Genomic DNA, 27,383 nt, shown 5'->3' with positions numbered 1-27,383 from the left:
ACAGATGTAGGTGTGATGTAGGCCTGTGTTCAGTTCCTGCCTTCAGTCGCAGCGCTGATGCACAGGAGCAGTGACTCTAATCAGTGACGTTACATTCGGCTGGACTGAGCATGTGATGGTTTTAGTTCTGTAAATCAACACTACATCACCATTAGATAAAAACAACAAAACAGAGATGTGACCAGCATAGAAACTTTTTTCTAAATATAGTAAATGAATCCAACGTGTATCAACTTTATTAGCAGCGTCTTCATGCAAATGCTTGTTATTTGTTCGTTTTACTAACTTGGGAGTTTCAATCTAGCGGTAAGAAGGGAGTCATGTGACCGAGGCAAGCATCTTGACAAGCGTTAAGAGTGGATCGGAGACAGATGTGGAGGAGGGAATCTGTCCATTCGAGCCATTCAGAATCAGATCAGAAATAAAAGTTCTGTATTATTTCTGTGTGACCCGGTTCTGGTTGACCCACGGACCGGTACCGGTCCTGGTGAATATCCCTGAGCAGGAAGTTTCACAATCATTCATACCTTCAGTCAACTGAAACTGATAATAGTGCTGACTAACCTAATGCATCACAAGGAGGACAAATCATTTTAATATGGGTGGCCTCATCATAGGTGGTGAGAGCACTGTCCACTTTTACTAGAAAGTTGGTGCTTTGAGTCTGTTTCCCCAGTCTTCATACTGATGTAGCCCTGAGTATGATACTTTACCCCAACTTACCCCTAGTGCCCTAAAGGTTGCGGGGATGGAAGATTTTTAAGTGACCAACGCTGGCTAATGTCTGTGAACACCAGGTGTGAAGGGTTCTGAAGAAACCCCACAACATCAACTGTCGCTGAAAACACAACTAATTATAAAACCGTTCAGTTCACTGTTACTATTATTTTATTTATACAGTAGTTTGATCTAGCAGCTGGTTCCAGGACGTCAGGGTTCAGCTAATTCTAACGAGCATCTCTCGACTGTCACTTTTCTGATAGACATCAGTGTAGTTGCAGATCTTATCCACTTGGTGGCGTTGTTTTTAACAAACACACCAGTTCCTGCAGCTACAGCTCCACCACACACATCACGACTTGCTGAGTTATTCCAAAAACATAGAGAAGGAATAATCAGGATTTTAGTTTATTTTAGAAATTTTGGTTATTATTTTAGTTATTTTCATGCTTGTTTGTGCTCAGTTTCTGGAACAGACTGAGCACCACCTGAATTTATTGGGTTCCACCATCTCCCAGTGATTTGGTTGCTCATGTTCATACAAAAAGATCTTAAAATGCAAAAACTCACTGACCAAATAAAGCAACCAAGTATAAATTTATTTACATACAATGGGAATGTGTGTCATATACAATGACATGATTACAAAAATATATCTGAAGAGGGATATGACACCAGTAAAACATATAAATACATCCAAGACACATTTAGTGGTCAAGTGGTGCAGCTGGTGGTTGGTACCTGAACCTTTACTGGTCCAGTTCAGGCACTGGTTCTATTTCTAACTATAACAATTAAAAACATTTACTCTATAAGTGAGAATTCTTGTGGCCACCTCTAAACACTGAATATTCTGGTCATATGTGAAAGTTGAACACAGAATGCTGGACATTAACTTATATGACGGTACCCATTTCATCCATTGAACATTTGTGATGTCCAACTGGAAATAAAGGCTGAACTGTCCATATACTTTTGGCAATTTAGTCTGCTAGTGATATACCAGATACTGAGCTGTTTAGACATCAGTTTTATATTGTATGTCCCGATTAGAGTACATGTGCTCACATTCAAAAACAGATCCATATGTGGTGCATTTTATGTCTTTATGTAAAAATTCTACATAGTTTTCATTTAAAAATGATCGACTAGTTTGTCCCATTATAAAAAAGAAAACAACACAATTCTCTGCCTATTTGGTGCAAGAAAAAAAAAGACTTTTGCCCATCTGTCCTTCTGAATGTCTGCGTTTCCCCTGATGGGGGGGTCGACAGAGGGATCAGAGGTGGCTTCCTGATCCTCGTCTGTCTGCAGCTCCGTTCTCCAGCAGCCAGGAGGACAGATCCAGTTCCCGGAAGTTCACGTTGCTCTCGTTGAGCCGTCGCACACGGTAGGACTCGTAGTGAATATTATGTGTGACGTCTTTCAGGTCCTGCAGGTGAGATCTTTGTAAAAAAAAAAAAAAAGATTCCAGGTTACTAAAACTTTGGGACTCCCTCTCTAACAAATCAGACTCCAACATTCTTTAATGTGCCTTCAACTAAAATTAAATTAATAAAATAAAGTTTTCAGGTTTAGCAAGAGTTTGGGCTTTTTGATAGTCCTTTAATAATATACATCATTTAATTCTTACATACATTTGTACATTGGCTATATAAAAATGTGTGTGTCAGGTGTGTTTGTCTGACAAAAGATGAGGCGCACACACACACACACACGTACACACACACACACGTACACACACACGTACACACACACACACACACGTACGCACACACACACACACGCGTACATACACACACACACACCCACCTGATGAGTAGATCTCTCAGGTTAGCAAACTCGCAGTGATCCACATTCTCAACTATGGAAATAAAAGAAGATTATTTTTTGATTTTCCAACACAGTGAATGTCTCAACATAGAAGACAGAAAGTTACACTAAATTCTTATTATGTATTGGTTTTACCCATTTTATTTGAACGTATTGTTTTTATGGTTACTTTTACATTACACTATGTTCCTGTTATGAACAGGCAGCCTCTCCTGGGTGTAACCTGCCCGCCTCCCTCTCAAAATCAGCCCCCCCACCATGGCCCTTCACAGGATAAGAGAATCCAAAGAATACATGAAGACAAAAGAAAAACAAATGTTTTTTCTTGTCTCAGTGGTTTAGGGTGGGGGCAGCAGTTTGGACCTGTTGGCCACTCACACCAGTTTACATCGGGACTGGTGGAGCTACAGACTGAAGTCTTTTCAGTGAAGACTCATTTGCTTTGGAAAAAATGCAGTCAGTGTGCACCTTTTGGGAACTATAATGAATAAATTATTATTCCATGTGGGCATAAGTTAGTGCTGATGTGAAGCTGATACCTTCGATGATTCCCCACTTCGTCTTACGGCCCAGAACCTTGTTTCCATTCACCTGGTGCTCCCTGTCTGTTCCCACCACAGCAAAGGGAATGCTCTCCTGGAAACACAACATGCTTCATTCTAGTTCAAGAGTCACCATCCATCCTGTTCCATCCATGTGTTTTGCATGAGTGGAAGAATTCATTAATAATTTTGAAGAAGCGACTCAGTAGTATGTACGACATGTAGATGGAGATGGTACCCTGATTCTGTTGTTGAGGATGTGTTCTTCTGGATCCTCATCATACTCTTTCTGGGGATACACAGAAATCCCATTGGTTGCTAAGTCTTGTCTTATCTGTCAACGAATCACAAGTTAAACGTCCTTTAGTTGGTTCATCCTTTAGATGGTTTGGTTCAGACTGAAGGCTCCACTTCAAGTTAAGATCTACTTGAACAGGAAACCAGATTTTGATCATGCTAGAAAGCTGAACGTCATCCGGACGTTTCCTCACCCGCTCTTTGAACTCCTCTCGTTCCTCAATGGTGAGTGTGTCAGCTTTAGCTATGATCGGTACAATGCTCACTATCTCTCCCAATCTCTTCATAAATTCAACATCGATGGGGCGTAACCTAGAAACAGAGAGATCGCTGGTTATTTTATGTTGATAGCAAACGGCATCACATGACCAGATGATTTGGAACAAAAACGTCAAAAGTCCAGTGAAAAACATGCTTTTACTAATGACACTAATAGTTGTCGTTCTTAAAAGGGTTTACCAAAGCGTGAGGTTGATGCAAGGCGGCATTAGAATACATATAGTAAATTAAGAATAAATGTCTTTGATTCCAAGTTAGAATATTCTTTTCTGATGTCTTTAGTCAAATGTTGGAGATAAAATGGGGCTGAATAATGACTTTACCTACATATTTTTTAAAGTATACAATTTTTTTTCAATCAAATATTCCATTATAATTTACAGAACACACACACAACTACAGATAAATGCATGAAGAGATAGAGGAGGACGCCAGAGAGGAATCTACAGATTCAAGCAACATTCAAAGAGCATCTTTCACCATTGTCACAAGACCTCCATAGAAACTGCTCAAAAACACGCCTGCGTCTACAAATGGACGTGCTGATGGGCGGAGCAGTGACCTGTGTCCGGTGGCGGGCAGGAAGTAGATGCAGCAGTGGACTCTGCTGTCAGGGATTCTCTTCTTGCGGTTGACATGCAGCTCCTCTCTCAGGTATTTCTCATACTGCTCATTGACGTACTTCACTATCGGCTCCCAGCTGGAGGACAGGAAGTAAAACGCTTCACGTTATTATATCCCCACGAATCTAAAGCAGCACATCATCAAACTCTCAGAAGTGTTTATTTCACTGCTTTGACCAACAGACCCGACTGACAGGAAGGACACGCTGTGCTTTTAAAAGACGAGGGGGGTCCCCACATGACGCTAACTGTCTGCGATGGAACAACTTCATTTTTAAAATGAAGTCGTGGGCCAACCAAACAACCAAAAGAAAATTCTGAAGGAAATATCCAGGTGTTTAGACAGCTTGAAAATGAATCCAGACATTTGTTACGACGCACTAGGTTTGACATAATGTTATGTAATAAAGATCACTCCCACAGTGTTTAATCCACAATTATGTAGAAAACAGTAAAATCTGTGTTGGTGCTTGCAATGCTAATATAGAAGCTAACAGACATGCACATATAGCTCAGGGAGGTGTTAAGAAAGTAGAGAGTGGAAGTTTTCTCGCGCTAAAATGCTTGTATTTTTAACTTTATCCATACAAAACTGTCGATCTCATGTTGAGTGTCTCATTTTAACAACACCACATAGAGGTGTGGGATCAGCTATTTCAATCTGTCACAGCCATTCATGAAGTTGTTTCCTTCTCTGCCTTCACCAAGTGGTTCCTCGTCCCTCTCACCAGTTCTCATTGTTGATCTGGTCTCCAAATCCAGGAGTGTCGATGACGGTCAGCTTCATCTTCACCCCCTTCTCCTCAATCACTGGAGGGGGAAGGACAGACAGGGGGAAGGTCAACTGTGCACTAACACACACACACACACACACACACACTTGACATTTCTACATAATTGTGAAACTGTTTTCACTTCATGGATCCCAGCGTTTGTGTGGGCAGTGAGGTTTTTTCCTGTCGACTTGATGTCGAGAAAATGAAGTTGTGTAAAGTCAGATTTGAAGCTGTGGAGTTTCCCTCTGAGGATCTTCACACACTGGTAGCCACACACGTGACTGAGGTGAATAGAGCACAATGTTACAGCAATAGTCCAGTTTCATTCTGACAGTCATGGAGAAGCAGACTCACTTCCTGGTTTCACAAAAATCCTGTCTGACCAGAAACAATGGACTGCAGGTTAGGTTCAGCTACAAACAAGGTGCAGTCAGAAGGAGCTGTGATAGTTGTACCGAGAAAACACAAGAGTGCCGTTTGATTGGTTTAATAATTCAAAACTTAACATGTCCACATTGACCCAAAGTTAACACTGCACCTCTAAAGGTCTGCAGCAAAGCATCTGCCAAGATGCAGCACACTTGAGAAAACACTTCTGAAAATGAGCGCCTTTTGCACCATATTAGGCTTCTTTTTGCAAAGCACTGACAGACTTCAACAGCAGACAGTAAGGGTTTCATTTATGCTGGCCAGAACTCTATGTTGCAGTTTCTCAAAGTTTTATAAGCTTCACAGTGTGGAACATGTAAATCTGACATGTATGTATACACAGCAGACATGTGAGAGTGCAGGAGATGATGTTTATGGAGGATGTCACGGTCTGCAGCTTCACAGTCTGGGAGTGACAGCGAGAAAAAACATTTGTGTATCAAAGACTGTGTGTGTGTGTGTGTGTGTGTGTGTGTGTGTGTGTGTGTGTGTGTGTGTGTGTGTGTGTGTGTGTGAGTGTGTGTGCAATTTATAACTGTACCAAGAGTCCAAAGGTTAACTGACATGACTGCCTTATATGATGCATCCATACATCACACCCTCCTGTCACAGCTCCACTCCTCACAGTTCATGTCTACGTACTGTGGGTCAGTGTGTGGGTGTGTGGTGGACTAACCGTACCTGACTGTAGGTGAGTGTGTGGGTGTGTGGTGGACTAACCGTACCTGACTGTAGGTGAGTGTGTGGGTGTGTGGTGGACTAACCGTACCTGACTGTAGGTGAGTGTGTGGGTGTGTGGTGGACTAACCGTACCTGACTGTAGGTGAGTGTGTGGGTGTGTGGTGGACTAACCGTACCTGACTGTAGGTGAGTGTGTGGGTGTGTGGTGGACTAACCGTGCCTGACTGTAGGTGAGTGTGGGTGTGTGGTGGACTAACCGTACCTGACTGTAGGTGAGTGTGTGGGTGTGTGGTGGACTAACCGTACCTGACAGTAGGTGAGTGTGTGGGTGTGTGGTGGACTAACCGTGGCTGACTGTGTGCAGTTTGACTGTTTTGGAGATCTTCTCTTCATAGTTGGGCGTGCAGGACTTCCGACTGACTTTGGACTTGAACAGAGTGTTGACCAGCGTGGACTTCCCCAGACCACTCTGACCTGGAGACACACAGAACCAGTGCTTTTCTGTTCTAGACAAACATGATGGAGAAGACCTCCGACCTTCAGTCACCTTAAAACTTTACATGGACATCTAAAAAAAACCCGTCAGAAAACTCTATTTTAGATGACCTGCTATTAGTGGTTTTCCATAACAGTTTTGTTTTCAATGAGCCATCAGACAGGTATATTACCAGAGACAAACATGATATACTGTATATACAATACATATATACACATCTGATGTGCAATATTCACAATTTGCAACAACCATTAGAAAAAAAAAAAATTGTTGTAATTGTATTTATTTAAAAAAAAATTTTAACCTACATGCACTGATTAGATGTAACGTATTACTTCACTGTGTTCTCATGCAATGACCAGACAGACCTTCTGCTACTTCGTCTGCAAGGTCCAGTATCAGATAATCCATTTACGTGAAAAATCAATCAATCAATCAATCAATCAATCAATCAGTCATCCATCCAACCTGACACTGTCACCAAAAGGCTCAACATGTTATTTAGTCTGAAATCTTTTCTACAAACGACGTTTTCAACTCATATGCCAAGAAAAGAACGACAACAACGATATTATTTATTATTACGTGGATGACCTCTCTTTTTTACACGAGTCAGTTGCTGCTGGACGTGCACACACAATCCATTGTAAACAGATCATTTATGATTATTAATTATCAAGGACAAACTTTCTGTTTTCAGTCCAACATCGTTCTGTGTCAGTGGCCGGAAACAGCAGATCTAACTGTAAAACCACTTCCTCTTCCAAAAATCACATTTCATTTTACAACATGTTATCTCAAAGAGATTGACACCCCATCATCACACATATGTTAACATGTCCTTCTGCACCTAGGAGGTCCCATACTGACATAATGTAGATATTAAGACTAATTTAGCTCTGTCAATATGTTCTCTGATGTCAAGAACATCCAGTCAGTCTGACTGAGTTAAAACAGGCTGTCAGAGTGTTGATGAAATGTACGCAACATGTGTATAAAGATCCACCTGTGGAACAGGTGGTAGAACAGGTGGGCAGGGTGGGGGTGTGATATTTTGATGACTTGTTACAGGTGTGACCCACAACCACAAGATTCTGGTCTTTAAAAGGTAACTTATTGAGGAAAAATAAAAATTGGAGAGCACCAAGTCCCAGAGCCGCCGCTGGGTAACAGATGTTAGCGCTTTACAAACTCTACATGTAGGTATAGGTGAGTCCCAGGTAGCATCATGTCAGGGCTGTTCCTGCAGTGTCAGGTAGCGACCTCATCCTTGTGAACTGTCACATGGCGCAGCTCACAGAAATCTATGGGCGCTGTTTGAACAGGTCCATTAGCAGAGGGAAGACGCTTTGAGCAGAGCTACTGTTACTTTCAGTCTAATAAGAACCCGAGTAACCCATCGTGTTCATCAACCATAAATACAGCTGTCTCACATGCTTTAATGTGATGGAACACAGATTATCTCAGATACACAGCCAGACTACACTGACTTCCTGTGTGCAGTCTCCAGGAACACCTGACTAGAGCAAGTGGGTCCTTGGTCAAAGTTGACAAATTCATAAAACCACTTATTGGTTAAAAATGGTACCAGTCAACCCAAAAATAATAACCTTCATCACTTGAATTAGGACACATTATTTAGATGTTTATTTGTGTGATACTCACCAACAACCATGATGTTGAACTCAAAGCCGGCCTTGATGGTCTTGTTCCTCATCTGGTCCAGCACTGCCTCAATGCCCACGTACCCAAACAGGTCAGTGCCCCGGATGAAGCTCATCTGCAAGCCTGGCGCCGATGGAACCAGCTCCACCTGCACTTCTGCCTCCATCTGCATCTCTTTCTTCATCTCTCCTTCTTCCATTCCCTTCTCCTTCCCTCTCTCTTCCATCTGTGGACCAATCTCTACACTGTCCTCCTCTTTTTCTGTTGTCTTCTGGGGGTTCATGTGGTCTGGAAGTCCTTGGTTTGATTGGTCATGATCCTGGTCTATGATTCCTCCCTCCTGGTTCTGTCTCTCCTCCATCGGGGTGCGTGTTTCTGTCTCCTGCTCTCCAGCAGATTCTGCAGAGTCAACAGAGTTTCATGTCATTAAACTCTTTAGAGCTTCGTCGGCTGATGAACTGTTTGAGTGGATATAGTAAAAAGACATTGGGAATCAGTGTCACATTGGTGTATAACTTCAAATACAGCAGTACCTCCAGATACAAGCTGCTCCACATACGAGTTATGTGAGATCCAAGCCGTCGCTCTGTCCATATTTTTGTTCGACATACAAGCAAAATCCGAGATATGAGCCGGATTTTGCTCATATCTTGGATTTGAGCAAAATCCGAAGTTATGAGCAAAATATCTGAAATATCTTGCTTATATAAACTTATATTTAATTCATTATTCACAGATAAAGTCTGCATGTCTATTGGTCGATAATAAAATATGTTGTTTTTGCATAATTTAGGGGTCTGGTGGCTTTTTTACGAGCCTGGAAGGGATTAAAATGATTTAGTTATTTTAAATGGGGAAATGTTGTTTGACTTGTTTGAGATCAGTCACGGAACAAGTGAAACATGTGTTTTGAGGTTCTACTGTAGGATGTAGGAGACACATGCATATATATATATATATATATATATAGATTACAAGAGTCGGCCATCATGTGAGGCGGATGATAACTGATGTCACTTTGTTATTCCTTTGCTCACAAAGAGCTTGTTGATGAGTTTCTAAAATACCACACAGCACACAGATATCTCTGTACTTCACTTCGGTCCCTTCTCTATTATCTGTCTCTTATCTAGCACCACAATGTCACACACTTCATGTCAGCATTGCTTTGTTTTACCACAGGGAAACAAGGAAAGAGAAAAAAAGGCTAATAATGATGAGTTCTGGAAGAATCGGTGTAACAAGATACTTTATCATTTTGTTGTAGAGATTGGTAGCGTGACAGGATGGAGCAAAACACAACACATGTTAACACACACACACACACACACACACACACACACGCACACACACACACACACACACACACACAAATGACAAATATAGAAGTCAGGAGTTGTCAGGACTTCACTTTGTAAGTAAATGTGTATATCCGTTTTGACCTCTGTCCTATGTGTGTGTGTGTGTGTGTGTGTGTGTGTGTGTGTAGTCTGTTCTGTGCTGTAAGAGGATTGGATGACAGTATCAATCCCCAAACAACTGTCTGATCAGTTCATGTGAAAAGATCAGGTGAAATGTGTCACTATGCTCGAGTTGTACTCTCCAACTCACTGAAACAACGTATCTACAAGTCTGAACACGCTGGAGCAGAAACACACACACACACACACACACACACACACACACACACACACACACACACACTGAGGCTTTTAGTAAGTGTTAGTCCACATAATTTAATCAGCTATAAATATCCAACACCCACTAAACAGAACTAATCCTCATGAGTCAGGACAGACAGAGGAGTGGAACAGGAACAGGTATAGGTACCTGCAGGAACATGTACAGTAGCTGTACATGTACAGGTACAGGTACATGTACCAGTCTCTCATGCAGATTTGCTGAACCACTACCAAGATCAGATTGATTCTGAAAAGTTAACACCAACTAATGTTGTTGTCCTCAGCGTTTTCAGGTGTGTTTGCAGACAGGTGTGCATGAGGATGGTTTAGGACCCCATACTGTCAGAAACAATTTGTTTTACAAACGCAAGAACAAAAATGTCTCCCTTTTCGGTAAAAATATTGTGTCTCAAGGGCCTTACGATGGTGGCCTGTAAAACTTCACTTGGTCATCAGTGGTGAAAACCAGTCACACACCAGTGGAACAGAGAACAGTCGTGGAAATGCCACTCGACCTATTATACCAATTCTGGGATCATTAAAATGTTTTGCCGTCTGTCTAATGTCAGGTGAGCAGACTCTGAACGTTAAAGTCCACGTTCAGAGAAAAGATGGAAGAAAGAGGTGATTATATCTTCAGAGCATCTGCCAGCTGAGCTATTCTGATTGGCTCTGTTCTGACCAATAACTCCAGACCTTCAGACAAACATTGGAGTTACGTCCCTCTTTTAAATGCACCACTATCAGCTTTAGTTTGGTTCTGGTTGAGTTTTGTCTTCCCCAAATTAGCTGCTACTTGCCACTAGCTGCTTTAATGACACTGCTGGTTGAGCAGCAGATATAATATGCTGATAATTCACTGAAGACACTTCAACTAATCCACAATGCTGCTGCCCATGTTCCCATGACCAGGACCGGTACCAGAGACCAGATTTCTTCTGTGTTGGATTCTCTGCACTGGCTCGCTGTCAAAGTTAGGATGGAGATAAAAAAATTACTCCTCACTTCCAAAGCCCTTCGTAGCTCGCCACCGACCTATCTGAAGGAACTTTTAGTTCCTTATAATCCATCTAGAGCATTACGCTCTCAACATACAGGCCTACTGGTGGTTCCTAGAATCTACAAAAGTAGGACAGGGCTAGAGACTTTCTTTATTGAGTCCCTCTGTTGTGGAACCACCTCCCTACCTCGGTGTGGGAGACAGACAACCACTCATTTAAGACTAGACTAAAAATATTTTTTTTTAAAAAGTTTAAGGTGGTTTAGGTTGCTAAGTTAGACTCAACATCTAGACGCACTGAGGTCCTCTCTCCTTCTCTCTGACCTCTCTCTCCTAGTCTCCAATCACACCTTACTAACTCGACTTCTTCTCTGGAGTCTCTGTGCTCTATGTCCTCACAGGTTTTTCACAGGTTCACCCCTCATCCACCCATCATCTGTGGACCTGCTCGTCTAATCCCACCAGTACCACCCCTCATCTATCCATCTGCTGGGGTCTTGCTGCCTTTCTTCCTCTGTGCCGCCATACAGTCATCCATGAAGCAGCCATTGTGCTTTGAATTAACTAACAACATGATATGGAATATGTATTGAAGGCAACAACCCAGGAGTCGATGAACACAGCCTGACTTTCCCGTCCCCACCTCGGCGCCTGCATCAAATCTCCTAACTATAACCATAAAGACACTGACTCTATCAGCCTACCTGCCACTCTCTCCCTGTCTCTCTTTCTCTTACCCTGTCCTTATCTTCATTGTATTTCTTTTCCACCCAACCGGTCAAGGCGGATGGTCGCCCAAAAGAGTCTCGGTCCTGCCCGGAGTTTCTTCCTCAATGAGGGAGTTTTCCTCCACCACTGTCGCTAATGCTCTGGATGGTTCTTTTGGGTTTTTCTGTCTGTTAAAGCACTTTGAAATGTCTGTTGCCATGATTAAACGCTTTGTAAATAAAACCTGATTGATTCATTGATAAAACATCACATCCTTCCTGTCTTTCTATGCCTCAGACATATGAGATTCTGTGGCATTTCTATGAATTCCAGTGCCATTAGAGAGATAAAAAAACCCCCCATTAAACCTTTATTGGGTTTATACCCAAGAAAGCACACTTGTCCTACTTTAACAGGCTGTGTGAAGGGGAAACACAATCAAGCACAGCAGAACCTCTTCTGCTGAAAAACTTGGTCCCTTGCTGCTCCTTTAACATTTTCTCTGGGTTGTGTTGAAGATGTCAGTGAGATGGATTGTGTATTAAAAGGTTTATTCAGTGAACCTCAAAGGTAACAATCCTTTCACCTACAGGACAAAGCTTAGCCCCCCTCCATGAATATTCAAGCGGTTCAGATAGGTACCAGGAGGCCAGCAGTCTCTGCTTGCTGAAACATTTGTATTGCAACAGAGATTCTCTCTATCACTGATAAAATGCTCACAGTTACCAAATGGTGTGTAATTAGAGTGTGTGTGTGTGGGGGGGTGTCTTCTCACCACAGTGGTGTAAGATCACTCCATTCAAGGAGACAGTGACTGACACTTAAATGTGTTGATATTATAGCCAGAACGGTTTCATGTTTTATCCTTCTGAAGAAAATGATGGCCAAAGAACAAGCACAGGAGCATCGCTCATAATGCTGCCCTGTTTCTGACACAGCTACCATGAGACACCCCAGGCAGGAGTTGGATGAAGTGGTTGAGTGGTGGGTGAAGCATGTGTGAACGTCTCATTAGCTTCCAGCACAACGACCCCAAAAAAATGTCTCATGCCACAAACTGTTCCGGCTTCTGTGGCTGACACCGAGTTTTACATTCAGTAGAACCTATTAAAGATCATGTCATGTCAAACGTACAACCTGGTATAGCTAAAAATTCAGTTCTTATAATGGATCTTTGTGCATTTTCACAAACGTAAAGATTAGTCGAGATAGTTGAGTGAAAATTTGACTTCTCCGAAAGACTAAACGTTTGGTGAAGTGCTCATTATTTCATATAATTAACTGAAGCTGCTTGAACTGGTGAAGTGATAGATGAGTCCTCGTCACATACTGTAGACTCTAGTGTAGACTACCAACTATTCAGAGTCACCTAATTAGCCAAGCATTTGTGATCCAGAACAGACTACACAACGGTTCAAAAGATGCCAGCAGAGACTGCTTCCCCCACTAACGGCCAAAGTGAACCAGTCCTGTCAACCTCCATTGTTAGCCCCATACCCCACCATGAGCCACAGGGGAGAAGATTTAGAAAAGCCCTACCTTCTGTCCTTCAGAGTCAACAGTGGGACTCTCAGGACGGCAGTGAAGAGGTCTCCAAAAAGCCTACGATGGAAGAACGCTCTCCTACAAACTCCTCTTTCTGTAGTGATGGTCTTGCTCTCTTGTTCGCTGCCTGACTGACCGCCTGACTCCCCCCCTCCCCAGCTCTCCCTCATGTCAGGAGGAGCTTGAGTGGAGAAAGGATGGGAGACAAAAAGAGAGAGGGAGGGGAAAGGGGTGTTGGTGGCTAAAAGCAGCTCTAGGATCCATTCACATGCAAATGAGCCAAGGAGCTTGCACTAATCCCCAACAGGACAAGGACTATGCTCCCCTCTGCCCCCCCGCCCCCCTTCAGAATCATTTATCCAGAGGGGGCTGAGCGGTCACTCCTCCGTCTCTAGCACAGCCTGTTCAAGGCGGGAAGCTTGTTCTTGTCTCAAGGCGTGAACATGTCCTGAGTCCTCTGTACCAGATCAGAATGTTACCCCATCAGGCCTGTCTTACCACCTGAATCAGCTGTTTATGAAGATGCTGAAGTATTGAAGTATTGTTGTTAATATTTACTGCTAGAGGAGAACCCCCCCCCCATTCAATACTGAACAGTTTTTGAGTTATGCTATAGATACTAATAGAATATACCTCCAGACACGAGTTCAAACCATCCTGTCTGAGCTCGTAAGTCAAACTCTTCCCCATGTAAAAGAACCAAAATCATTTTAATGCATTCCAGCCTTGTAAAAAAGCCCCACGCCCCCTAAATTATAAACACGTGGTAAAGAACGAGATGCAGTTTCAGAGGATCAGATCACATTTAATGGTTTCACCTGTTGATGTGGAGTGTGAGGTACTTTTAAATGAGCTGCAGCTGTTATGTGACACAATGACAGCAGTACTTGACACTGTTGCACACACTGTTACACACAGGGAAGTGACCAGCTTCCTCAAAATGTAGAGTTAGACATATCTTTAAAACCGTGACTTGAATTTTCATGTCTTTTTCTTAAGTTTTGTGTTTAGAAAGATCAATATAATAATCAGTATTTTCTGATGGTGGTACTGAAATGCTAACTAACAGACATGCCGTCAGGTTGGATGTGAGGCACCAACGCTAACACGCCGACCACTGAACAAAGACAGTCCCACTAACAGCTTAATGTCACACATGGAGAAAGAGAGAGGTGGTCACCCGCTTGAAAACGGTTGAAAACAGAGAGCCGTGTTCACCTTACCTTACCTCTAGCAGCCAGCACTGACACACGTGTCCAACTGGGCAAAATGTCATATCACTGAGTGTGTGAAGGGGCGTGGCACGGTGTGTGTGTGTGTGTGTGTGTGTGTGTGTGTGTGTGTGTGTGTGTGTGTGTGTGTGTGTGTGTGTGTGTGTGTGTGTACTATCAGTGGAAGATGCATTTCCTGAAGTTGGGGAAACAGTTTCCTGCTGAGGTTTCCTGCTTAGTAGTTTTCTCAACAAAAACATAGTGTTGCATTTCCTGCATATTACAGTTATGCTGTTCAGTTACCGTCTCACTGTTCCAATGCACACGTAAATATATGCAGACAACATTTAATGAAGTTCAACAAACCGTAACACTAAAAGTGTTCTCCAGAAGAAAGCAGACAGAAGAAGCTGAAACCACATGTTCACATCTCTTTATGCTTATTCATTTAAGATGCAGCAATGACATTTAACAAGGACGGTGACGTCACTCTCAAAAATTATTTTGCCATTTTCCCCGACATGAAAATCTTGGTAGGAAATCTGGCTTTGCAGTAGTGAACACAGACTGAATGGCAGGTGTGGACAGTAACGGAGTAAATTTCCTTAAGTACTGTACTTAACTCACTGGCTGCCATTGAAAGTCAACAGGGAGAGCTGGGGGACGGTCTGGCGGAGCATATCAGTGAAAATCAGGCTTCTAATGATGGAATTTAGTGATTGATCCAGTTACTGAACAGAGGATGGTGACTCAGAGGAAGACAGAAAAGCTGCCGACCTGCGAGCGAACAGTGTCACTCCGAGTAAAGCATCTTGCATTCCGTCGAGAACAAAAGAAAACACTGATAAATGTCCGGAGCGTTGGAGAAAGTCCGCCAAAGGAGATCAACTGCTACAAAGCGCTGGCAGCCAAAGAGTTAAGTACAGATTCTGAGGATTTTCACTTTACTCACATACTAGAATTCTTTCATACTTATTACTCTTCCTCGAATACATTTCCAAGGCAAAGATTTTTTAGTCTTACTCAAGTTAATTTCTGAGAAGGCTCATGAATACTTGTTACTTTTAGGTTTGCCTGTTGTTGTTTTTTTGTCGAGAGCAGGGAACAGGTGGAGGAGAAGCTAGAGAGGTGGAGGTTTGTCCTGGAAAGGAGAGGAATGAAGGTTAGCCGCAGTAAGACAGAGTACATGTGTGTGAATGAGAGGGACCCAAGTGGAAGAGTGAGGTTACAGGGAGAAGAGATCAAGAAGGTGGAGGAGTTGAAGTACTTAGGGTACACAGTCCAGAGCAATGGAGAGTGTGGAAAAGAGGTGAAGAAGCGTGTCCAGGCAGGATGGAACGGGTGGAGGAAAGTGTCAGGTGTGATGTGTGATAGAAGAGTTTCAGCTAAAATGAAAGGAAAGGTGTACAAAACTGTGGTGAGACCAGCGATGTTGTTTGGTCTAGAGACAGTGTCACTGAGGAAAAGACAGGAGACAGAGCTGGAGGTAGCAGAGATGAAGATGCTGAGGTTCTCTCTGGGAGTGACCAGGAAGGATAGGATCAGGAATGAGTCCATCAGAGGGACAGCACATGTTAGAGGTTCTGGAGATAAAGTCAGAGAGGCCAGACTGAGATGGTTTGGACATGTCCAGAGGAGAGATAGTGAATATATTGGTAGAAGGATGCTGAGTTTTGAACTGCCAGGCAGGAGGTCTAGAGGAAGACCAAAGAGGAGGTTTATGGATGTAGAGAAAGAGGACACACACACACACACACACACACACACACACACACACACACACACACACACACACACACACACACACACACACACACACACACACACACACACACAGACAGACTGTTGACAGTCAGAGGTAGAGGAATATGCAGAAACAGACCAGGGGACAGACTCTCTTCTTCGTTGGTCAGAGCTGTCAACACTTTTCCTACTGGTTTTATTAATTTTCACTCCCGTCATCACACACCTGGACTACGATGCTGTATTTTTGCTGGAGTGGGGGTGTGATAGCTGTAAGAGCTGCTGCTACTCAGTGTAACGGTGTGCTCCCGTGGATTAAACGCTGCCCTCCAGTGGTGTCAAAGAGCACCTGAACAATGTGACTCCAACACACACCAGAGATCCAGGCAGGGATTCCAGAGGAGATAACCTCTGGTGAATGGGAGCTGAAGACTGCATTGTCTAAACCTCCTGTAAACTCTGTGGAGCAAAACTAAACTAGACCCCCCCCCACCGCAAAGAAAGTAGATCACAATCTTCTAACAGGAATGAACAGGATGCTCAACCCTCTGTATGTGTTCCTCACACACTTGTTTATTCATGCAATACACCAATGAATGTGACACACACACACACACACACACACACACACACACACACACACACACACACACACACACACACACACACACACACACACACACACACACACACACACACACACACACACACACACACACACACACACACATGCAATAGAGCTTTACATGAGCTCATAAGGGACCCCTATTTCATTATAATTCTGAATTCTGTACAAATGAACAGACAGACAGGCATGCAGGCAGGCAGAGAGACAGACAGACAGACAGACAGACTGACACAATTATTCCTAATAATTTAGTCAACCTCCTCACTTGTCTATCTAGTTCACATCAACACATGCCTGAGGCAGAGAATTTTGAAATACCGTACAATACCCAACGCTGTATAACAATTTCCAACATAAAACACAAAGTTATTAATTATCAATCATACTGATACTAACAAGTAAGTCAAAATTAAAATAAATTTGGGCAGCAGTAAAACATATGAAGAGCTGCCATGAGATTTCCTGCATTCACCAACCAAACAGAAACTTTACTGTAAACATTTTTTTTCACAAATTAAACTGCATGACAGACAAGCAGCCAATTTGTAATCAACACACCAAATAAACGCTAACGGTAATGTGGTTCACCTCAAAATGTCCTGATGGGAAAGAATGGCTCTCACTAACATCTAGTTACTAGTGAAGAACCACATGGAAGAAAGGATCCACGTATGAGATGACTGTCACTAGAAAACAGATCAACTGTAGCCTCATCCAAAGTTCTAAAAACTGAATATCACACAGAAAGTTAATCAAACTAAATAGTATATTGGAAAGGGTGTTCAAACAGCTTACACTAGTAAAAATTCAGGCTAGCATCATTAAGACATTTCTCTCCAAATAAGTATAAAGTTTATCATTTGTCATTATATCTGTTGTTCCCATATTAGCCTGTCTTCATTGGTTCCCTGTGCAAAGAATTTAAAATCTTTCACAACGCCTGGTCAGGAACCAGCATACAGCATACCGTACTTCACCAGCTGCAGTACCCGACTACCCATCTAGAAAACGAGGCTACGTTTGATCCCTCGAGTCTCCAAAAGCAGAATAGAATCATCATCATCATGTGTGCAAAATTACTATTAATATCAACAATAAACCTACAAACTATAATCTCACAATTTGGTTTCCCTTTTCCTGCATGTTTTCTCCACCTATGCTCCCCACCTTTCTCACACCATCAATCTCTCTCCCAAAACCCAACCACTCAATGCAAAAGACCACCAAGAAGATTTTTCATACAACACTGTCTCCATTTCCTTCTCACGGAGGATTGTTGCATCTCTGGATCTCTGCTTTTGAGGAAACATTTGTCAAGATTTGGTGCCAGATAAATAAAGTTAACTTATCTTCACTAGTTAAGAGCCCCAGTGGTGTGATGAGGCACTAAACACAGAACTGCATCCTGCAATACCTTGACTTCCTGAAGTTGAACAGAGGGATTCCAACATTTCTCCATCTATCATTTTCAGTGTACTGTATATCCATTCCTATCCACCTTTCCTTCAATGTCACTCTGAATGATAAATGAAAAGCTTGTGCTTCACCTTTAGCTGGTAACTAGCATGCCAATGCTAATAACTGGCAATTAACATGGCAGAACTACCAACGTCATTATTTTGGTGGGAGAGCACCAATATCTGGATATATACAATTATATATATATACAATTTATACAATTTCCTCCGGGATTAATAAAGTATCTATCTATCTATCTATCTATCTATCTATCTAATTGCATGCATAGAACCACAAATGTTTCACACGTCATCACTGTTTCACAGTTTTTTCCATCAGTGAACAGCACCAGGGGGTGTCTACCCACAATCCCTCTGAAGAAAAGCGACGGTGCATTCTAGATCCAGTGCTTCATGGTCTCTAGGTCATATATGTCAAAGTCAAGGCCCGCGGGCCAGATGTGGCCCATGATGGATTATTTGTGGCCACCTGGATGACATTAAATTACTATTAGGCCACATCCGCCTGCTGGTGTTTTGCAGACAACACTACATTCCCCACAATGCAACGGTAGCGGAAGTCACTGCAGTGCAGCAAGCGGGCTTTGGTTTCATTGTTTATCAGCAGTCAGAGTACTGAGCAGCACAATAAATCATTTTCACTTTATAATGCATGCAATTTCATTTATGCATTTACTTTGATATTAAGAAACATTTTGTTTTTGAAGGATATTTAATTTTTTGCTGTTGGCCTCTTGAAAATGTTTCTATTTGAATTTACTGACAGACCCATAACAAAATATTGCTTTATTCATTTAATCATTAAATAATATACACTACTGGCACCTGTCAATAGGCTTCCATCTCTATCCTTAATCAGGTTAGGGTGATTAAGGATAGAGATGGAAGCCTATTGACAGGTGCCAGTAGTGTGATGGGAAGATGGAAAGAGTACTTTGAAGAGTTGATGAACGTGGAAAATGAGAGAGAACAAAGACTAGAAGAGGTGACTGTTGTGGACCAGGAAGTAGCAAAGATTAGTCAGGATGAAGTGAGGAGGGCACGGAAGAGGATGAAGAGTGGAAAGGCAGTCGGTCCTGATGATATACCTGTAGAGGTATGGAAGTGTCTAGGAGAGGTGGCAGTAGAGTTTCTGACTGGGTTGTTCAACAGGATCTTAGATAGTGAGAAGATGCCTGAGGAATGGAGGAGAAGTGTGCTGGTGCCCATTTTTAAGAACAAGGGAGATGTGCAGAGTTGTGGCAACTACAGAGGAATAAAGCTGATGAGCCATACAATGAAGTTATGGGAGAGAGTAGTGGAAGCTAGACTAAGGGCAGAAGTGAACATTTGTGAGCAGCAGTATGGTTTCATGCCAAAAAAGAGTACTACAGACGCAGTATTTGCTTTGAGGATGGTGATAGAGAAGTATAGAGAAGGCCAAACAGAGCTGCATTGTGTTTTTGTAGATCTGGAGAAAGCTGATGACAGGGTGTCCAGAGAGGAACTGTGGTATTGTATGAGGAAGTCTGGAGTGGCAGAGAAGTATGTTAGAGCGGTGCAGGACATGTATGAGGACTGTAAGACAGTGGTGAGGTGTGTGTAGGTGTGACAGAGGAGTTCAAGGTGGAGGTGGGACTGCATCAGGGATCAGCTCTGAGCCCCTTCTTGTTGCTATGGTGATGGACAGGCTGACAGACGAGGTTAGACAGGAATCTCCATGGACTATGATGTTTGCAGATGACATTGTGATCTGCAGTGAGAGCAGGGAACAGGTGGAGGAGAAGCTAGAGAGGTGGAGGTTTGTCCTGGAAAGGAGAGGAATGAAGGTTAGCCGCAGTAAGACAGAGTACATGTGTGTGAATGAGAGGGACCCAAGTGCAAGAGTGAGGTTAGAGGGAGAAGAGATCAAGAAGGTGGAGGATTTTAAGTACTTAGGCTCAACAGTCCAGAGCAATGGAGAGTGTGGAAAAGAGGTGAAGAAGCGTGTCCAGGCAGGATGGAACGGGTGGAGGAAAGTGTCAGGTGTGATGTGTGATAGAAGAGTTTCAGCTAAAATGAAAGGAAAGGTGTACAAAACTGTGGTGAGACCAGTGATGTTGTTTGGTTTAGAGACAGTGTCACTGAGGAAAAGACAGGAGACAGAGCTGGAGGTAGCAGAGATGAAGATGCTGAGGTTCTCTCTGGGAGTGACCAGGAAGGATAGGATCAGGAATGAGTACATCAGAGGGACAGCACATGTTAGAGGTTTTGGAGATAAAGTCAGAGAGGCCAGACTGAGATGGTTTGGACATGTCCAGAGGAGAGATAGTGAACATATTGGTAGACGGATGTTGAGTTTTGAACTGCCAGGCAGGAGGCCTAGAGGAAGACCAAAGAGGAGGTTTATGGATGTAGTGAGGGAAGACATGAAGGTAGTTGGTGTGAGAGAAGAGGATTCAAAGGACAGGGCTAGATGGAGGACACTGATTCGCTGTGGCGACCCCTGAAGGGAAAAGCCGAAAGGAAAAGAAGAAGATTAAATACTATACACTGTGTTAGCCCTTGGTTCAATAGGCTGTGTTCATTTCAATATGTTTTAAACATTGAACCAGTCCGGCCCTCCGTTTGTAGCAAATTTCTTTTTTTGGCCCTTCATGTATTTGAATTCGACACCCCTACTCTAGATCAAACTGAGACACACTGGCATCACCATGACATCAGTGTTCTTAGTCATTCTTTTCAATCATGTGGCTTCTAGGATATTTTGACAAGGCCTAAAGAAGACACAACCTACTAGTATAGATGGAAAAACTTCCATTTGCATGACTCGCTGTCATAGAACAGCACAACTGCCACATCATCATGAGTGCTGTATGTATTACACTTTTTAGTGGTACACACTAGATGGCAGCACAGGGCTTCAGACTGCAAAAATGACAGACCAACAACAGCAGGAGGACAACAAAAAAAGCAATAAACTCTATAATAATAGATTTTTTTAAACATGTTTTAATGCAAAATCCCCATCCCCATCGGTAATTACATAGGGAGTTTGGGCTGATATAATCTAGAGGGGACAGCTAATGGGGTAGGTGTGGACTGTGAGATCACTGTGATAGCAGCAGCATCATTAGATCTGGAATAAGCATCAACCTTGTTTGCAGAAATAAAACATAACACAAGTGCTGTGTGTGTGTCTTTGGATAAACTACATACATGTAGGTCAAGCTACAGGAACACAACATTCACAGAGCACCAAGATCCAGAATGTTTCAAAGGATCCATTATCATTGTTTGACACACTCTAGATTTTTTTCACTGATTGTGGAAAATGTCTGTGTCGATTGGATAAAAATCACACAACGATCAATATTCTAGGGGCTGCTAGAAGGCAGCTGTAGAAATATGGAGCTCTGTCAATGAGTCAAAGGAAGAGGTTTCATAACAGAAGTGACACAGACTGACTCGTGTCATAATCCTGATCTCAGTTGAGCTCCGTGGTAGAATTACCCTGGAGAAGATTCTAAATCATCCACTTCCCTGATGAAACTAATTCAAACAGACTCTAGCTACAGAGACAGGACTGAACATTACTGTTCCTGTGGAACACAAGGATGGAATTTTCTAAGTTTTCCCCCCTTAATTCCTTTAATTCTTTCATTAACTCTTTCCTCATTCTTTCTTACCCTCTTCTGCTTTCTGAGTTGGGATTATAAGAGACTTCTGGCCCCCCGAGGCCTCGGAACACATAGAAGGATCTGCCAACATGCATCATGAGAATGCCCTGCAGTGAATCTCATTGGAGAGGAGATAATTGCTGGAGATAATGGTTGCTTTGTAGGTTAAGGTGGGGTGGTCATGTAAAGGTCACATGGAATGAGGGAGATCTTCTTTGATGCCCTCCTCCATATTTCAAACTGGATTTGTACTCATCAAGGCTCATGAACAGTCAGCTCGAACATCTTGCAAAGGTGCTCATCATGTGACGTAAAGAATGAGGAAAAGAGTTGTTTTCTGCACTGAGTTGCAGGGGTGTGGTGCCCTCACACCTACAGTAGATGCCTCTGATCATGAGGTAGAATTTGCCTTAAATGTCATACAATATATTATTAAAGAAGACATTGCCTCTTGACCTGAGAAATATGTAAATATGGGCCCACATGGGCGTCATGGTGGCACAGCGAATAGAGCTGTCGCCTCACAGCAAGACGGTTATGTGAGGTGCGCTGGCGACACGTCTGGAGTGTACCCCGCCTCTCGCCCATAGTTAGCTGGAATAGGCTCCAGCAGATCAGTGACCCCAAAGCTGAAAAGTGATTGTAGACGAGACGATTACTACCCCCAGCAGCCAGTCTGGTATATGCCTCCTCTTAGATAGCCCACTGGGAGGAAACCAAGGAGGATGGGTCACCATAGCCCTGAGCACAAGCCCATGGTTCACCACCACTCAGCTTCCATCGCTATAACAACAGTGTTAAACCAGTGAGAAACCAGTCCGGTAATTCAAACTTAGAGAAGCATAAATGTGGAGACACCAGCAGCAAAAGTTACACGTACTCCTGAAGAATCTCCGATGTCAAATCATGTTTAAAGCTGCTGGCAAAGGATAACCACAGATAGGTTTGATGTACAGTAAAGTTTAGACAGGCTGATGTCCAACCGCTCCATAAAGATTACGTTCACTCAGTTTTTCAGTTGGGAGAATGCTGAAAACTTGCTTTGTAGACATGGTAGACAAAGAATGTTTCCCAAAGGTGAGACAACATCCTTAGACACACACACACACACACACACACACACACACACACACACACACACACACACACACACACACACACACACACACACACACACACACACACACACACACACACACACACACACACACACACACACACACACACGTCTGGATGTTGAGAAATCTCCTTGTTCTTCCCACATGGCTGCAGAAGCACCTCCACAGCGAAGCCTGTGTTTCTCTGACCCTTCAGACTGGAACATTCCACCACCACTGGGACATGTGCTAACCAGCCTCCAGAGGAGAACCCTCTGGGCCTTCAAGATACTCACACAAGACCTACAAAAATACTGGAAGCATTTTTGTACTCCTAATAAATTACTTTTAGTCTTCAGGCATATTTTCACCAGCGAACAAAACTGACCAGGTCCATGTACTGTAATTTATACATTCAGACTCGAGCAAACAGGTTAATACAACAGAGAAGTGGACAAATCAAAATCTTTGAGGGTGAACCAAGTATAACTTCATAGTTGAAGGGTTACTTCCTTCACTTAAACCCAGGGCACCACGATGAGCTGGCATCATGTTCGGGGTGTACCCTGGCTTTCACCGGTAGCAGGCGGGTCATGAGTGTACTGGGATAGTCTCCAGCAGACTCCTGACCCACAAGGCAGATAAGAAGCTGTACAGAAATTAAGTCACCAGTTCACCTATACAGTAATCCCTCGTTATCCGCTGTTAATGCGTTCCAAGACCACCTGTGAAGAACGAAATTCCGCGATACAGCGATAAACTATTTATTTTATTATTTAAAATTTAAATTTATGAAGCCTCCCCAAACTGATATCAAACCACTTTTTAATAAGTGTAAAGTCAGTCAGTGGAGTTGGGGCACCATAATGAGACTCTTTGGACACCAATTAGGCTACATCTTGTAATAAGTACATAAGGGAAACAATTGTTTACATGAGTGTAGACTGGTTTTTCTGTTCTGCTCTGGGTGCTGAATACAGATTGCTGCCACCTGCTGGTCTGGATGTCCTCTCATACGACACAATGTGACATATCCTTCAGCTGTGGTGTGCTTTGAATCTTTTTGGATAAGTCACAGGCAATCTGAGTCTAGTGCACATGTGTGTGTGTGTGTGTGTGTGTGTGTGTGTGTGTGTGTGTGTCTGTCACAATTTCTACAGCTTAAAAGCCTTTAATCTACATGATGCTGATTTATGGTGCTTCATCTTTCACTGTGTGCTGACGTCTCCTCTTACCTTTACATCTTGCTTCAAACATCCTTCCTGCTGTGTCATACCTCACAAAAACATGCCTCACCCAGTCATCCATCCTGATTGGTCCCTTTCTCACTTTAATTAAAATGGAAGCCATGATTAAGCAGTAATTTAAACTGGATGAATTATTTTGAGGACACCTCCAATAAATCAGGCCATTTTTTTCTTTGTCTATCATCCACATTTGTCAGTGTCTTCATTACCATGTCCTGATGTGTGTACTCACACAGCGGTTCTAATCCGACAGGGTGAGCTAATCTTTTCTGGTGCAGGAAACACCTTTGAGGACCTTGACTCAAACAACTGGGCAGGAAATGGGGTTCTAATCTGAGCCTCTGGGAAGGACAGCCCTGCTGAAACAGTAACAAACAGGGGTGGACAGAAGGCTCCCTTCTGCCGCCATCTGATAGTCTGCTCCTTTCATCTCATTTTCAAATCTTCACATGTGCTCAGGTTTAAGACAAGTACACAAACATGTACACTACAAAACACTCTTGTGCTGTTTTCAAAATTTTAGTATTGGTATTTGGATTAAAAAAAACTGCATATTGGGGATCTGAAAATGAAAACTTTATTCTTGAAAATAGACAATTTACCATTCAATGTAGACATCACAACCCTGCTTCATTAATGCCTGTTCTGGTTCCAGGTATATATACACATAGACAAAAACAATGTTGGAATGTCAGATTTTATTTCTGCTGTGGTTCATTAAAGCTTTAGTGAATTAACACTCCTGGGCAAATTTACAGTGATCTTATTCTGTAGTGTTGATTTGGAAGGCTACACTACCAATAACTACCGGGGTCAGCAAACTACAGCATTTTCATCCATTTTTAATTAGCTTTGTGTTTGGAGATCTCTTCTAAAACAATGCATGAATTTTTCAGAATGAGAAATATGATGATGTTTTTAGCCAAACCGTTGCCATCTAAACAGTTTAGATCAGTCCATGGGAGTACCAGCGTTCTTTGGTTGGTACCCTTTAAAGTATCCAATGGCTACCCAACCCTACTGCTACTGGTGCACCATATTTCACCAGTGATTGAAGAACAGGATCAGAAGTAGTAGCAGTAGATCGAGAATCTATAGGTTTGTCAAAAGATATGACATGATTATTTTTTCTTTGTTATCTGCTGTATATTAAAGTAGATAATAAAGGTGAGGGGTTGAAATATGTGACTCTGACTTACCAGAGTCACATATTTCAACCCCCTTAATAAATGTCCTGGAGTTTAGCTGAATATCCAGATACACACTGTCAAATGCTACAAATAACAGGCCATTCAGCACTTTGAGATCTCTATCGGCACATCTTAAAGACAGGTTTACCTAGACAGGACAACTACAGTGACCTATGACCTCATCACAGTGTTACATGTAACAGCTGCGAGGAATAAATCAGTTACACAGCATTCATTCATTCACCTTCAACACCAAAGACCCTTCTCCTGTCACTAACCCCCTCCTGAACCTGGATGTATTGAGACTTGAAAAAATTTAGCCCGTTAGGTCACAGCTTTCCAGAAGCATCAAATTATTTAAAATGGGCGCCAGAGTCTAATCTTTTGAAAATATCACTGTTATTACTGCTGTGTGAAGTAATAACATGCAACTCTGAAAACATTTATGTTACAGCCCAGTTTTGCACATGACTATTGAAATGCCATTCTAACATACACACATGCACAGAAGACGACTGTAGCCCTTACCCTAACCCCTACCCTAACCCTAACTCAACCCTAACCCCTAACTCAACCCTAACCCCTAACTCTAACGCCTAATCCAACCCTAACCCCTAACTCTAACTCAAACCTCTAACTCTAACCCCTTACCCAACCTTAACCCCTACCTCTAACCCGAACCCCTAACTGTAACCCTAACCCCTAACTCTAACCTTAACCCTAATCCCTTACCCAACCCTAACTCCTACTCCAACCCGAACCCCTAACTCTAACCTTAACCCTAACCCCTTACCCAACCTTAACCCCTAACTCTAACCCTAACCCAATCCTAACACCTAACTCTAACCCCAACCACTAACTGTAACCACAACCTCTAACTCTAAACCTAACCCCTAGCCCAACCCTAACCCTGAACTCTAACTCTAACCCTAAACCCTAACTGTAAACCTAACCCTATCTCTGACCTTAACCCTAACCCCTAACTCTTACCCCTAAACCAACCCTAAAACCTAACTATAAACCTAACCTCTAACCCTAATCCTAACCTAACCTTGACCCTTACACTAATCCTGGCCCTTACACGAACCCTAACTCTGACCCTTACCCTGACGCTAACCTTAACTCTAACCCTGACCCCTAACCCTAAGTCTTAACTCTAACCCTAACTCTCATTGTTGCCATACCCTAACCCTTACCCTAATCCAGTGCTTCTCAATTACTTTCTATAACGCCCCCCCAGCAAAAAGAAAACAAGTTGTGCCCCCCATTCTCTACCACAACTATAAATATCAATTGTTTAAAATTGTTATAAGTGCACCTCTGCATAAAGTTGTATCCTTATTGACATTAAAGAAAACAAAAAAGAAAGAAATATAGTTCAATTTATAACAAAGAACAATTTTATTAACATTATTTTTAGTCTATAACAGAAAAATTTTAAGTGCATCAATTTGCTAGAAATAAAAAAAAGAACCTTGTTTAAACTGTAAACATTTTTGACTTATTGCACCATTTGATGCTGAAAAATAAAATTAAATAAAATCAATAAATATTAAAAAAATCAAATTCAGTTCAGTAATATTAACTGAGGAGCACAATATGTAAAACACAAGTCATCATTAATGGCTACAATGACTCCGTTGCGTTTATTCATTTTCAACTACCTTTAGTATCCATATGTTTGGGATGTTACCAAAGCCTTATCAAGGGAACACTTTTTTTTTTTTCAAATGCAAAAGAAAAACTTTCTGTCTCTCTCTCTTCCATGTTAATTGGGGAACTTGTGTTCAGTCATTGGTTGGTTAAATTCACGTATATTTTGCTTATGTTCCTACATTTTACGTAATTTGTTTTTGAAATGCGAGTTCCTGTTTG

The 27,383-nt window shown here is 42.4% G+C and overlaps 1 protein-coding gene across 4 annotated transcripts in view; it reads right to left on the bottom strand.

Moving 5' to 3' along the window:
* Nucleotides 1–1,298: 1,298 nt before the first annotated feature.
* Nucleotides 1,299–27,383, bottom strand: part of septin12 (septin 12) — a 43,005-nt gene continuing 16,920 nt past the window's right edge. The window contains exons 1-10 of one of the 4 annotated variants that reach the window (XM_068336475.1): nucleotides 14,500–14,593; nucleotides 8,342–8,740; nucleotides 6,526–6,654; nucleotides 5,023–5,104; nucleotides 4,234–4,371; nucleotides 3,587–3,704; nucleotides 3,334–3,429; nucleotides 3,093–3,189; nucleotides 2,533–2,584; nucleotides 1,299–2,165 (exon numbers count right to left, since the gene is read on the bottom strand). In XM_068336475.1, the coding sequence (XP_068192576.1) occupies nucleotides 2,000–2,165; nucleotides 2,533–2,584; nucleotides 3,093–3,189; nucleotides 3,334–3,429; nucleotides 3,587–3,704; nucleotides 4,234–4,371; nucleotides 5,023–5,104; nucleotides 6,526–6,654; nucleotides 8,342–8,702 (1,239 nt within the window). In that variant the 5' untranslated portion in view covers nucleotides 8,703–8,740; nucleotides 14,500–14,593 and the 3' untranslated portion in view covers nucleotides 1,299–1,999. Of the gene's footprint in view, nucleotides 2,166–2,532; nucleotides 2,585–3,092; nucleotides 3,190–3,333; nucleotides 3,430–3,586; nucleotides 3,705–4,233; nucleotides 4,372–5,022; nucleotides 5,105–6,525; nucleotides 6,655–8,341; nucleotides 8,741–13,270; nucleotides 13,442–14,499; nucleotides 14,594–27,383 lie in introns of those variants that run through there. The other 3 variants (XM_068336476.1, XM_068336474.1, XM_068336473.1) reach the window with 3 other exon arrangements.

Source organism: Antennarius striatus, chromosome 16, assembly GCF_040054535.1.
Source record: "Antennarius striatus isolate MH-2024 chromosome 16, ASM4005453v1, whole genome shotgun sequence".
In the NCBI taxonomy this organism is placed as follows: Eukaryota; Metazoa; Chordata; class Actinopteri; order Lophiiformes; family Antennariidae; genus Antennarius; species Antennarius striatus.
Note: the sequence above shows the minus strand (reverse complement) of the source record. Positions and strands in the feature narration are given on the sequence as shown.